Source organism: Chiloscyllium punctatum, chromosome 9 (assembly GCF_047496795.1).
Source record: "Chiloscyllium punctatum isolate Juve2018m chromosome 9, sChiPun1.3, whole genome shotgun sequence".
In the NCBI taxonomy this organism is placed as follows: domain Eukaryota; kingdom Metazoa; phylum Chordata; class Chondrichthyes; order Orectolobiformes; family Hemiscylliidae; genus Chiloscyllium; species Chiloscyllium punctatum.
The window spans coordinates 66457445-66473100 of record NC_092747.1 but is presented as its reverse complement, the minus strand read 5'-3'; the positions used below and the strand labels follow the sequence as shown (position 1 = coordinate 66473100).

At 39.1% G+C, this 15656-nt stretch overlaps 1 protein-coding gene across 15 annotated transcripts in view; it reads left to right on the top strand.

The window, feature by feature from the left end:
- The window catches only part of LOC140481473 (disks large homolog 2-like), a 956164-nt gene that overhangs the window by 915727 nt on the left and 24781 nt on the right, over positions 1–15656 (top strand). For all 15 annotated transcript variants that reach the window (XM_072577706.1, XM_072577705.1, XM_072577704.1 and 12 more), the window contains 2 exons: positions 10468–10640; positions 15156–15265. In XM_072577706.1, coding sequence (XP_072433807.1) covers positions 10468–10640; positions 15156–15265 — 283 coding nt within the window. The remainder of the gene's footprint in view (positions 1–10467; positions 10641–15155; positions 15266–15656) is intronic.

The following is a 15656-nucleotide window of genomic DNA, read 5'->3' as shown; positions in this document are numbered from 1 at the left end:
AGCCATGCCTCTAGATTTATGCTCACGGTTGTGTTAAAATTTCCCAGTGGATAATGATGTTCTAGCTTAGGGATTCTGCTGATAGCAGTGTCAAATTCCTTGCTGGCTTTTACCTTGGTAGTGGAGCACAGTGTTGAAGTATACACACTCATGAGTTTAGCTGGTCCAGTTTGAGTTGTGAGGTAAATAAGAGTAGAGTAGAATTAGAATATCCTTTATTGTCACATGTACTCAAGTACGGAAGTACAGGAGTACAGTGCAAGTTTACCCAACATAGTGCCATCTTAGGTACAAAGTACCTAGCTACAGATCTTAGATACAAAATAGAGAAATAAAGGAAAAAAGGATAAAGTTACATTACATACAGTTAGTCATAGTGTAAGTTAGAAAAATGAAAAATAAGGTTAAAAAGATAGGCATTACAATCCTTCTGTAAAGGACTTTCAGGAGATCAGTGCGGGGGCTTCCACACGTGGCCTGACCGTGCTTGCATGCCACTGACCGCTTCACATCAGTCCCCAGTCCAACAACTGACTCACTCTGTTCGAGGGTCCAGCCCATTGGCAGTCCCTATTCCACTTGGGCCTCCCACCACTGGCCATCCCTTTTCCAATCGAACCTCCAGCTCTCTGGCCAACCCCACTCTGCTCAGACCTCCAGTCCACTGGCTGTCCCCACTCCTGTTGGAAAGGCAATGACTGATTAGGGATAGTCAACATGGCTTTGTTCATGGGAAATCATGTCTCACTAATTTGAATAAGTTTTTTTGAAGAAGTGATGAAGAAGATTGATGAAGGCAGAGCAGTGAACGTGATCTATGTGGACTTCAGTAAGACATTCAACAAGGTTCCGCATGATAGACTGGTTAGCAAGGTTAGATCACATGGAATAGAGAACTAGCCATTTGGATGCAGAACTGGCTTGAAGGTAGGAGACAGAGGGTGGTGGTGAAGAGCTGATTTTCAGACTGGAGGCCTGTCAAGAATTGGTGTTGGGTCCACTGCATCTCATCATTTATTTAAATGGTTTGGATGTGAATATAGGAGGTATGGTTAGCAAGTTTGCGGATGACACCAAAATTGGTGGTATAGTCGACAGCAAAGAAGATTGCCCCAGAGTACAACGAGACCTTGATCAGATGGGCAAAGGGGCCCAGGAGTAGCAGATGGATTTTAATTTAGATAAATGTGAGGTACTGCATTTTGGAAAGGCAAATCAGGGCAGGACTTCTACACTTAATGGTAAGAACACTCCTGGGGAGTGTTGCTGAATAAAGAGACCTTGGTGTGAAGGCAGAGTCGCAGGTAGGCAGGGTAGTGAAGAAGATGTTTGGTATGCTTGCCTTTATTGGTCAGTACATTGAGTATAGGAGATGGAAGATCATGTTTCAGCTGTACAGGACATTTGTTAGCCCACATTTGGAATACTGCATTCAGTTATGGTCAACCTGCTCTAAGAAAGATGTTATGAAACTTGAAAGTGTTCAGAAATGATCTATAAGGATGTAGCCAGGGTTGGAGGATTTGAGCTAAAGGAAGAGGCTGAATAGGCTGGGCTATTTTCCTCTAGAGTGTCAGAGGCTGAGGGTGACTTTACAGAAACTTATACAATCATGAGGGGCATGGATAGGGTGAGTAGCCAAGGGTAAAGATTAAAGTGGTGCTGGAAAAGCACAGCAGGCCAGGCAGCATCTGAGGAGCAGGAAAATTGATGTTTCGGGCAAAAGCCCTTCATCTCAAATGGGAGTCTCGGGGGTGGAGAGATAAGTGGGAGGGGGCTGGGGCTGGGGGAAGGTAGCTGACAGTGCAATTGGTGGAGGGAGGTGGGGGTGAATGGTGGAGGATGATATGATGTATACGGAGGTTGGTGGTGTGGAAGGTGAGGACCTTGTGGTTGGAGGGGTGGGATTCGAGGGCAGAGATGCGGAACATGGATGAGATGCGTTGGAGGGCATCATCAACCATGTTGGAGGGGAAATTGCTGTCTTTAAAGAAGGAGGCCATCTGGTGTGTTCTGTGGTGGAACTGGTCCTCCTGGGAGCAGATACGGCGGAGGAATTGGGAACAATCCACCCTCCCCTTCTGGCACTATCCCCTGCCACTGCAGGAATTGCAAAACCTGCAGCCACACCTTCTCCCTCACCTCCATCCAAGGCCCCAAACGAGTCTTGCACAACCACCAAAGTTTCACCTGCCTTTCCGAACGTGTCATTTATTGTATCCATCAATTCCTATGCAGTCTCCTTTACATTGGAGAGACGGGACGCCAACTCGCTGAGTGCTTCAGAGAACATCTCTGGGACACCCGCACCAATCAACCCGACCACCCCGTGGCTGAACATTTCAACTCCCCCTCCCACTCCACCAAGGACATGCAGCTCCCGGGCCTCCTCCGTCGCCACTCCCTTACCACGCGACGCCTGGAGGAAGAACACGTGGACTTCCTCAGTTTCCTCATTTCCCCTCTCCTCACTTTACCCCAGTTCCAACCTTCCAGCTCAGCACCATCCTCATGGCCTGTCCCATCTGTCAATCTTCCTTCCCACCTTTTCGCTCCATCCTCCTCTCTGTCCTATCGCCCTCACCCCCACCTCCATCCACCTATTGCACTCTCCACTTTCTTCCACCCAGCCCCACCCCCTCCCATTTATCTCTCCACCTCTGAGGCTCCCAGCCTCATTCCTCATGCCCAAAACATCGATTTTCCTGCTCTTCGGATACTGCCTGACTTGCTGTGCTTTTCCAGCAACACTCTAATCTTGATTCTGATCAAGATGTTCAGTGTGATATTCACCTTTTATATTTAACATGTATCCCACTGTTCAAGGGTTACAGTTCTTTGAGCAAATAGTCCACAGTTGGTCTCATTTTTCATTAGGTTCCTTTATCCTCATTTTGCTGATTAATAACTTTGAGTGACTATCCCTAGGGTGTTTCCTCAGTTTTGTCAAGTCTTTTTTTTTAATCCACCATGAGCATTAGAGCTTATTCTGATTATTCTTCCTCGCCATATCAAATCACCCAACAAGTGATCATCCAGCTCCCTCATTTGACTGTGGTCTAAGCCAAGCAGCCTAATTTAAATCTCACCAAATAATTGTCTGAAATAGGTGGGATGTTAACGTGGAAAATCACAGGATTCGCCAGCAGTAGAAGGTTGAAAAATTCAGCTTAACTGACTGCCTTATATGACAATGCTTTTTCTTTAACAAAGTTATATTGTCCTTGTTTTTTTTCAGAGCAATCGTAAAGATACAGGTTCTGGGATGTCTAGCTTGGATGGGTTTTAGGGCCAATTTGATTATAGCTAACAGATACTACCTCTGGAAAAACACTTGTAAGTTTGAAGAAAACACTTGTACAATGAAAGGGGAGTGGCCAGTTCACCCAGCTCAGCTTTTCTCTGGTTTGGCTTGGTTTTAGCAAGCAGTCAGTTTTTTAACACTATTGGTCAAAGAAATAGCTACATGGAAGAAGGTGTTCCATGCTGAATTTCTCTGTCATCTCTCTCTCCTGTAAGACCCTGTGATTGATTTTACCTTTTTGGCCAAGGAGTGTTTATGGGGATTGTTGCAGAAATGTGGAACAGCATCATTAACTTGGGATAGTCTGTTGGGTTTTCAGATAGGTTAAGTTATTCTGTATTCTGTTCTCTTTTGTTTGTGTTTCATTCGGTAGTCTGTAAATAAATTCTGTTTTGTTTAAAACCGAGGGGTTTTGACCAACCGCATTACTCCTGGAATATCCGCATTACACCTGCTTAAAGGTTAGGGTTTGAGGAAATGTTTTGGGGAAGTCTGACCTGGTCCCATAACACTTACTCAGCACTCACTTTTGGGAAAGTGAAGGCTCTAGGTGTAGAAAATGCCAAGCTTTCAGTGAGGCCAGAGGGGCATTGTTCTGACATCAGTTCCTTGGCCTGATGTCATTTGACAGCAGTCTCAGTTCACACCAACAGTTAAAAATTCATTCGGGTCCTGATGATGTCATTAAGATCCAACATGCAACGTGGGAACTGCTAGCTTTTGCAGCTTTCTTTTCCATCTGGTTAAAGTTAAAAACAGTAGATACTTGACAGTTTTTAATTCATCAGGATGAATTTGTCTTGATGAATGCTTTGTTTGCAAATATTTCTGTCATTATTTGTATTGACTTTGAAGTATGAATATATTTATTTATTGGCATGTTTTGCAAATATTTAAGACAGTGTCCAGTTTTTTTTGTGTGTAAAAATGCAGCAGTAACAACCTCAAAGCATATCACAATTTCTATGGATTTTTCTGTTGATGAAGCTGTTGGTCATCTATTATCTGTTATGCAGTTGGTCAAAACCCCTCGGTTTTAAACAAAACAGAATTTATTTACAGACTACCAAATGAAACACAAACAAAAGAGCACAGAATACAGAATAACTTAACCTATCTGAAAACCCAGTAGATTATCTCAAGTTCCAATGCTGTTCCAATTATTATCCCATAAATAGATGATGAATGGAGGAGGAAATCCATCACTCTCTCTTTCTTCGTCCCCACCCCACCCCCTACCTGAACAGTCAAGCCATAGATTTAGGTTTGCTACCAATAGTTCATCAGTATTCCAGAATTTAGTTGCTGTCTGGTTCAACATTGAAACATTTCACATGATTTCCACTTCATGTTTAAAAAATATGAATTACTCTACCTCAGTATTTGTTGCCATCAAACAGAGACATCTCTTTCAATTGTTAAGATGCGGAAGTCAAAACCTTCGGCTAATTAAAACCAAACACTTTGAAAAGCTTACCTCGCCTTGTAATCTGCCAGAAGTGTGAGTGGAAGAGAAATCCTAATTTCCGCTATTTAAAGAAAACTAACAATTTATTTTCCTAATTCTAATAGCGAATACTAAACAAAACTATTAACAAACCCAACACTCTTTCCCCTAACTAATCTCTATCCCTTTACTGAACATAATTCTATTAAAGTGCTTTTCCAATAATATAATTATTAAACATTACATTAACTTAATCTCAAATCCACACAGTGTCTTATGCTGTCTTCTTTGCAGACCTCCAATTCTGCTTTCTTCTCCCTGGGTTGTCGTCTTTCTCATTGCTGCGAGTATTTTTACAGGAAAAGATATGTTTCGATTTTTAGTGCCTTCTGCAATTTCTTTGAGAGCAAGGCACTTATTTCTTTGGGTGGCCTTTGCTTTCTGGCTCTACGACATTTGCTCTGACAAGTTTTCAAAATGCCCACTTTTTTTATACCTCCATCATTGTTCCCTCTCATTGGTTCGATGTTGTCAATACAATAAATTCAAACTCATTTGGGTCTTAGTATCCTAGTCATAGCCTAAATTAGTTAGTTAAATTTGAATTATTGTCAAAACAGCAACCAAAACTCACAACCACCTAATGAAGGAGCAGCCCTCCGAAAGCTAGTGCTTCCAATTAAACCTGTTGGACTATAACCTGGTGTTGTGTGATTTTTTAACTTTGTACAGCCCACTCCAACACCGGCATTTCCAAATCATGACCAAAACTCAGGAATCCATTTAACAATCAATTCCTCCATGTTGCAATGCTCAACTGAATTGATTTCAGACTAGATTCATTACTGCTACTCGGGAGCTACTGAGCTACTCCATTCACAATCTTTATTCCTCAGCCAACATCATTAAAACTGATTCCCTCATTATTATTGACCATTGTTTGCAATGTTGTGCACAAATCAGATGTCGAGTTGCAAAAGAAATTCTTTGGCTTTAATGCACTTTAACTGCTCAAAGATTGTTAAGGATATTCTATAAATACATGCATTGGGTCAAAATCCTGGAGTTCCTCCCTAAAGCCATTACGGGTTTATCCATGTGGATCTAAATATTGCAATGGTTTCAAGAACTAAGTTCACCGTCACTTTCTCAAGGGTAAATAGGGATTTACAATAACTGCTGATCCAACCAGTGGTGCCCACATCCCATGAATGAATAGGAAAAAACCTTTCTTATCTTTTTCAGTGCCTGAACTGGCATTCTTGGCAACAACTACAAATGCTCGCCAGTAAATACTGCTGCACAACCAGATAACCCAGCAGCTATCCAGCTGGTAAATTCTACATCTTTGTGCCACAGTCTCCTTACTATATTAGGATTGCCAGTGATATGTCTTAAAAGTTGGGAAAACCAAAACCAACACATTTCCATTGGGTACATATGGCTGACAGTTTGGAGGTGCCACTTTATCGATCCCAGTAATTTTGAGAGATTTTCTGTGGAAAAAGTGAAAGCAAGAAGCTTTCCTCAGAAAATATTTGATATAACATATCAGGCTACATTAACTCTAAGGGCAACGAGAATTACCATGGAAATGATTAGACATAGGGATTAAATTTACTTTCTTGTGTTTAATTCAGTGGTTATTATATTTTTAAACTGTATAAATTATATTAATTTTTATACTGTTTGAAGCACATTTGGAAAGTTGACCAGCAAAGTAATTGATAATGTAATCATACATGTGCTATTTTTGTGTGTCTGTCACTATCCAATCTCACAATATCATTAACATTGACACAGGTTCTCAAATTTAGTAATCATTGTCATGTTGTAGCAAATAGTATAACATATCCTAATTGGTTTTCTGCTGTACAAATGGTCATGTAGCTGCACTATGTATTTTATAAAATATATTTTATTGCTGCGAAACCTAATTTAAAGGTATTGTGAATTAATCTGACATCGATGTATTCCTTCAATCTCCTATATACTGTTATTGAACACTTAAGGTAAGACCATGGTTACATATATCATAGAAAAGTGGAAAAATGTGAGAAAAAGTAATTAATTATGGAACAGAATTTCACTTGTGGAGACAAAGTAGTCAGTTCCTCCCAATCCCCATTACCCTACTTCTACCAATGAATATTCTTCAAAGTATTGAAGTATTTAATTGAATTTGGAGCTTGGAGTTGGAGAGTCATACAGCACGGAAACAGACCCTTTGGTCCAACTTGTCCTTGCTGACCAAGCTTCCCAAACTAAACTAGTCACATTTGCCTGCATTTAGCCCTACTCTCTCTAAACCTTTTCTATTCATGTACCTGTCCAAATGTCTTTTAAATGTTATAACTGTACCTGCATCCACCACTTTCTCTGGCAGTCCATTCCGCATACAAACCGCCTCCTATGTGAAAAAGTTGGCCTTCAGGTCCTATTGAAATCTATCTCCTCTCACCTTTAAAATATGTTGTCTAGTTTTGAGCTCCCAAACCCTGAGGAAAATCCCTTTGCTGTTTACCTCTCCCTGCCCCTCATGATTTCTATAAGATCACCCCTCAACCTCCAATGCGAAAAGTCCTAGCTTATCCAGACTCTCCTTATAACTCAAACTCTCCAGTCACAATAATAAGATATCACTTCAATCAGCTCTTGTTTTCTATTTGTCATAATGACTGAGAAAGTAAATAACAGTGACGCCGTGTATGCAATTTGAAAAGTCATCTGATAGCTGAAAAGGAGTAATCAGGAAGCACTGTCAAGTTCCTTTTTACCTTTTGCCCCTCCCAGCTGTAAATAACTCTGACACTTATGCCTCAATTTTCATTCCCAGGTTAGGGTGCAGAGATCAAGAGAAATCCTGGTTTCACAGATCTGATCTTTTAAAAATAAATGCCCATGCTTTGGACTTTCAGCCCATGATGGTGAATTGATTGGGAGTCGGGCCAGGCAAGGCAGAAGGAGCCTAAAATATTGTTGAAGCAGGTTAGGTGGAAAAGATGTAGTGTCTCCAACAATGTACTCAAAAGTGAAAAATGATGATTAAAATAGAAAGCATCCCTTCTGCTGACATCCCCTCACTCCCCATGTCGTAACCTTGCCAACTGGTCAATGTCCTGTTATGAAAATGATAGTTTTGGTTAACAATTATACAACACAAATCCTTTAATGGTTTTATATGGTTTTATATGGCCAAGCATTGTTTTAACAGTTTCTTGATAACTTTGTCACTTCCAATAAATTTGTGCATATTTTTTCACACAATCATGCTTTTTCATAACCCCAAAGGTTATGTTACCTGCACCAAGGGACATGTTACCTCTACCACATGTGTCCTAGGAACAACAAAGTGTAACTTAGATCTCCAAAAGGTGAAAAAAATGAAACATTTCACTAGCTTTCACTGCTCACGTACCCCTTACTCTCCTTCATGCAACTAGGTTCTCATTCCCCACCAAGGCAACCCTATGCTCTCTTAACTATCCCCCATAGCCCTTCATATCCAAGTCAACTTAGTTCCTATGTTGAGCTACCACCCTTTCACTGACTGAATCAATTCATTGAGTATATCAGTGAGTTCAGCTCCAGCAAAAGAAAAAGCTTAACACCATAAAAGGCAAAGTAGCTGCCTTGTTTGATACTCATCAAACACTTTAAACATTCACTCTGTCCACTACTGAGACGCAATGGCAGCAGTAGGAGCTGGTTGCAATGCAACAACTCAAAAGGTTCCTTAACACCTTCCAAGTCTTCCACCTTTACCATCCAGAAGGCAGGGCAACAGACAGATAGGAACCTGCAAATTCCCCTCCTAGTCACAATTACGCTGACACGGAACTATATCATCTTTCCTTCACTATCACTGGGTCAAAATTCTGGAGCTTCCTCCCCGACAACACTGTACATGTTCCCTCACCTCATGGACTTCAGCGGTTCAACGGGGCAGCTCACCACAAGCTTTTCAAGGGTAATTACGGATGAGCAATAAATCCTGGCCTAGCCAGTGATGCCCACATCCACTGCATAAGTAAAAATATCCACAACTACCCATACACTATTGGAGAGAAAATACATTCTATAAGTTAAATTTCAATATAGCTGACTGCACTTTCATTCATAAATATTCATTTTGACGCATGTATGCACTTCCTGACAAGTCAACACTTCTTGACACTTGTTAACAATTCTTGACAAATCATTAAATGTTGACAGGTCTTGACAGTTTCAAAAGGTTTTTGCCAGTTATGCACAATCTTCTCCAGAGTTCATAGTCTCAAAGATCCCTTGATTCTCTTCCCAAAAGATCCTTGACCCCACCTCCCAAAGATACCAGCTGTCTCCACCCAAAGGGTCCTTAACCACCACTGCCAAGGTATTCCAGGACCATATCTGCAGGCTGCCTTATTTCTCCAAGCTGATAGCCTGGTCAGCCAAAATAAATGTACTTAGAACAGATATCCTTATGTAATCTCCACAATTCAGGTTCCAGACATCACAGACTTCAACATCCCATTTCAGTGGAACCAGCTATTTTCGTAAATGACCAACTACCTCTATAAACAGTGCACGATCTAAAGCCATCCCACCCCTCCCAACCCTGCCAGGAACAGGACTTGGGATTTGGATTTCTTCGGGTATTTCCACCACAGTGGAGATCCTATCTATCCTGGCTACAATCAGAAACTTAATGTCCAAACATGTTTTATGTTTGCAGAATACAGAATTTCAATAAGAACCTAGATGAAGGTTGTTGCTACATGAACATAATTTTACAGCACACTGTTCAGCAAATGTAATCAGTTGGTGGCCAAAATTTGTTTAAGATTCTGCAGTAAGCAGCTAGTACACTGTGCTATTTTTATGCAATTTGTTTTCAACCCCTTTATTCATCATACAATAGGATGTTATTCTCAGCTTCACTGGTGGAAAAGATGCAAATTGCACTTTTAGGAAAGAAGATCATCATGTAGGTTATTTCATCTGTGTTGCATCCATCTGGCCTTTTGACTAGAAAATAGGTAGCAATACCTAAAAATCTGGTTTTAAGGTGTTATTTAAATGGATTTCGCTGCCAGTAATCACTGGCTGGTTTTAGAGATGGCAAAATGGCTTTAGATCGTATAGAATTGGGATTCATCTTAGCCTAAACATTTAGTGAACATCCTTTCATGGTGATTGTTTAATAGAAGTATCCGGATGAAGGAATCATATTGCTTAACCAGGAGGTGTTCCCATTAACAGTGTTCTATTGTACATAAATACTGTTTCATTAAATAGATTAACATTTTCTAAGGTGTAATTTACTGCTAATCAATGCATGCCAGGAAATAACCACCCTTGTGCACATTAAAACAAAACTGCTGTGTTTTGTAATGCTTTTTCTTGTGGCACAAAATTATGCGACCTAAAAAGCTATTTTTAAATTTTGGTATAATATAACTTTACTCAGGTTGTCTAAAAAAATTGTTCTGATGGTAGTTTTGAATTGCTGTCAATATAGAACACAGTATTTACATATTTAAAGTGGATTTTAAATACAGTAAAGCATAGACCAAAATAGTGTTTTACATAATGCTGTAGACATTTTGTTTAAATTTTTTTTGTACTGGACAAAAATATAGCTGTCGATATTGGTGTTTATACTGTTAAGTTTTTAAGTAATTACTTGCTACTGTAAAGTACTAACTTAGATTCTTTACACTCTTTTACAAAGATACCACAAGACCAAAACGCGATTATGAATTGGATGGACGAGACTATCACTTTGTTACCTGTAGAGATCAGATGGAGAAGGACATCCAGGAGCACAAATTTATTGAAGCAGGACAATACAATGATAATCTATATGGAACTAGTGTCCAATCTGTAAAATATGTAGCAGAACGGGTATGTTCTTACTTTTTTTTGTTGCTTTACCAAAATTCTGAGGTAGTCAAAAATAATTTGGGCTAATGTTGGATTGCTAGTTACGATGCTAGAATGAAAATTAGTTTTCTTTGCAGTATTATTATCATCAAGTGCTCCCATGTCAAATGTGCCTTGCTTTGGATGCAGAGTTTCTTCGAATCTTATTCACAGGATTTTCTAGAAGCAGAATGGATATAGTCATCAATAGACAATTTGTAGTACAGAATTTGAGTATTACTGAAAATAGACACTCTTGTCATAATTTTTTATCTTGTACTCATCAGGGCAATTTGCAAGAATACAATTCAAGTTGAAAACCAACATTTGCACTCCCAGAGATAAAGTGCTAATTAGTTGGCAATTGGATTCTGATTCTTTGAGGTGCTGCTATGGAGAATGCACCGGGTAATGATAAAAGAAAAGCATTGCGGATGCTGGATATCTGAAATAAAAACAGAAAGCACGAGCCAGAAATTCAGCAAGTTTGGTAGCATCTATGGTGAGAAAACAGAGTTAAGGTTTTGACTCCACTATGAATCTTCTTCAGAACTCAATGATGATTGACAGCTAACCAACAAACTTCATTTAAATTTTAAACTAGACAAGTTGTACATGATTGGTCAGGGATTGCCCTAAGAGATGAACAGTGAGTGGTTGTCACCTATTTTGTTGCAAAACATAGGATGTTGTGTATTAATAGCTTCCAGTACTTACAAGTGCACCTCACTGAGCCCAGTTGACAATTCTAAATTGGTTGTCAGCATAATTCCTCAGGATTATCCAGCAATTATGTGAGACATTATTTTGCATGTTTGCAAACACAGGCTGGTTGCTACAATAAGTATTTTGCTTGCTGCAAAAGCCAAAAAGGCATGCTGATTGATACAATCTGCCAGTCTTTGGGATGTACAGGCTTTAAACCTGGCATCATACAAGCATTGAAGTTCATATACCACATTATACATTTGTGTAATAGGTAAAACATCATTTTGGCTTGACACCAGCACCTTGTTAGTGGTGAACCCCACTCATGTTGCTACTGCAGAGTAGCAGCAAGAAATCTCTCACTTCACCTGTTGCTCAAACTTTTAATATATCTCACCCATCCAGGATAAACTGAGGTAGACTGAGTTCTTTTTCCATCAACAGTGTCCACCTCAGGGCCTCATGAGTTTGCATGATAAGCGTAAAATGATCTGATGCAGTGCCATTAGATTGCAACATAGCTTTGCTTTGTCTTAGTTCAGTATCAAGTTTGCTGGGTGAACTCATAGCTGAGGCCCTATTGGTTCATAATAAAGACCAGTCTTACAGTACATGGAACAGCAGGAATTTCAATTTATTTACTAACCTATAAAGGCAAATTTGCAGTAACAGTAGTAGAATATCTCCTGGTTGTTTCCTCAGAGAGGACTTTGAGGAAAGAGAGCTCGTTTGACTGTTTCATTTGCCAATCAACCCTCTCCTCAGCCAGTTTATTTCCCCTTGAACTGGTATTCTTACGAACTGTCCTGGTAAGTATAAGACAAAAAGCTATGATATGATGTCTTTTCTCAGCAATATTCAAATACATTTATTTGTGTCATTTATACAAATCACTGATTTTGAACAGTGAATGTTAAGTAATATGCATGCCGAAACAGTACAATCATAGTATCCTGGCTCAACATCTGGCAATGTGATGAACAAATCAGGTTAATAAATAATAATTGAGGAAAATTTTGCTATCATTCTTAAAACATTCTAAACAATGTTTTTTTTCAAATTATTAAAATATTTGTAATCCAAATCTGATAAAGTAGACCTTTTAAAGTTCAAATATTGATACTTTTTGCAAGTTTGACACAGTAAAAGTTTTATTTATCTGATTGTTACTTAAATCCATTTTGAATGAATAAATAATTACAGCATTAATAACAATGCATGCTAATATAGATGTAAAAGATACTTAATTCAACACAATTTAAAGTTAAACATTAAATCAGCAGGCTTACATAACAATTAGCTTAATAATTTAGCAAAATGCACAAGACTAACAATTCAGCTTTTTTTACAGTAAGTGATTAAAACACTGTGACACTTTAGGTATTGCCTTCGTTATGCCAAATGGGCCAGTCATTTCCAAAGTAACTTGTTTACATTTATGTATGAGAGAGAGAGAGAGAGTTAGGAAATTGATGAAAATTACATTTCTCACACAGCTTTAGAGCTGACATTTAGTTTTTGCTGAAATTCCAATTATTGTTCAGAATAAGTCACTATAGCAGAAATCACAATTCACATAGTTGTTAAAGGTGTGATGAAACTTGACTGGAAGATTAGATTCCTTACAGTATGGAAACAGGCCCTTTGGCCCAACAAGTCCATATCAACCCTCCGAAGAGTAACCCACCCAGACCCATTCCTTTACTCTATATTTACCCATGACTAATGCACCTAACAGTATGAGCAATTTAGCATGGCCAATTCACCTGACCTGCACATCTTTGGAGTGTGAGAGGAAACCCACGCAGACATGGGGAGCATGTGCAAACTCCACACAGACAGTCAGCAGAGAGGGGAATCGAACCCAGATCCCTGGTGCTGTGAGGCAGCAGTGCTAACCACTGAGCCACCATGCCACCCATGGTAATCTACAGTGATTTATTTTCTCTGTGCTGCACATATAGTTGTGATTCAGTAACAATGCCATTGCACTATATTTTACTCTGTGAGAAGTTAATGCCAATGCATTGATTTTGCACTTGGACCTTCTGTAATTAGAGAGTTATTCCAGTGCATCTCCTTCTGGAAGAGATGTGTGCCCTACTTGGACAGGACAGCAAGTTTATCTCTTTATTCCGCCAAATTAAAGGATCATTAATGAGCAGCACAGACTCTGAACCATGAAGTCACAACTAGATAATTAAATTTAGTTTCAATTCAGGTTCAGAATCAAAATGAAGAGAAATAACAAATACTGCATTGAAGGAAACATATAAGAGATAATGAAAAAGTTAAGCTTTTAAAAAAATCAACAGAAATCTAAATTTGATGGAATGAGAAGTTACATTTTTACAAGTTAATTTTCAGTATGTCAGAAAGGTTATTTAGCAAGTGGATCATAGCTTTAAGAGTTAACTTACACAGGATTGGAAAAACTCCAAGCTTTTCTGACAGCTATACTAGATATAAAGGGTGACTTGAAAATTGTGCTAGAAATTATCAGAGGTGATCCCTCACAGACGAGGATGATTCTCTTCCACTCTCGGGGTGAGTCCATATGTGGCTGTATAGGCCAATGCAGCTACCACAGGCTTTGTTACATTTGGGCAGGTGGTAGCCTTGGAAAAGGATGGGGGGGGGGGGGGGATTGGTGTGGCAGTGAGCTCCTTTTGCTGTTTTTGCCTCACTTCCATTTTGTCCCAATGGCAAGTCTCGAGGTGCTTGATGCCTTCCTGGATGCTTCTCCTCCATTTTGGATGGTCTTGCGCCAGTGATTCCCAGATGTCTGTGAGAATGCCATACTCTGCCAGTGAGGCTTTGAGGCTAAAAATAATAGTGAGTGTCATAACACGTTTGGCTTGTAACCTTTGCTGCATCTTCCTTAATTCCATGATTGATTGAGTATGTGCAGTTACTAAAAGCTGATGTCCCACTTACACTTTTATAACAGTGTATGCTGCTGTTGTTTCAGTAGTAAAACCTATATTCCAAATAGCAGTGGTCTTTGAATTATGTTATGGACCAGATCAAACCCCTTCAAAATACATTAAGAAGATAACCTAGACACTAAGCTTTTTCTTATTTGAAAGTCAAGGGCCAGACAATGCATCCCAGACTCATTTTGATTGGTCAAACCATCAGTCTTGAATAAAATACACTTTGTTTATATACAGAAAGTAAAATATAACAAAAGAAAAAAAATTGGAATAACAGCTCTATTAGAAAAGTTAACAGAATAGTAAAATATTTAAGTACTAAACAGTAGCTGTTCCAACATAATAACATTCCATAAACTTTGGCAAACTTAAATTCAGTAAAATAGATTGTCTCACTTGCAGTTCTTCAGTCCAGAAGGACAAACATCGAGAGAGAGAGTGTGCAGGGGAGATGTACTGCAGCTTCCAAACTCAATTTCAAGACCCCTGCAACTAAAAAGTAAAACTAAAAATCCTGGCTCCATGGGCTCTTGGCCCCACCCATTCAAGCTGCTTCAATTGTTCCAACTTTATAAAAATGGCCTCACAAGCAGTTTATTGAATTCAAATAGATAGTTCACTACCTCTGTCTTAAAACCATCCTTCAAGGATAAAATACACCTCTTAAAGTGATAGTATCTTCACAATCAAAAGCATCAAACAGCTACTAGAAATAAATTATAAAGGATTCTTAAAATCATTTTTTAAAACTTGAATGCAAATTATTGTGCATGCTAATCATTTCTCACCACTTCTTGTCAATAGAGAAGATTTTGCTGTGCTAAGTATGACAATGGTTTTTGATTTCCTTTAGGGCAAGCATTGCATACTCGATGTTTCAGGAAATGCTATAAAACGGTTACAAATTGCTCAACTTTATCCCATTGCTATTTTTATCAAACCCATGTCTGTGGAGTCATTACTGTAAGTACTTCATTCATTCATTGATACTCAATGTTTAGTACAAACAGATACTTAAATTTAATGCCTCTCCTGTTAGTGGTTCAAATCTCAATGAAAACATTTGCAATTGAACTAGGCTTTATTATGTTTCTCAGAAATATCCCAAATCATTTCACATGCAGTGGAATAGAACAAAGAATTGTGGATGCTGGAAATCTGAAACAAAAACAGAAGTTGCTGAAGAAATTCAAGCCTGCTCTGCCATTTAACATGATCATGGCTGATCTTATCCTATTCTCAACTTCATTTTCCTGCCTGCGGCCCTTTATCCCATTTTTCATCAGAAACCTATCTATTTCTTTCTTGAATTTGTTGATTGATTCTGTCTCTGCTGCATTCTGGGGCAGTGAGT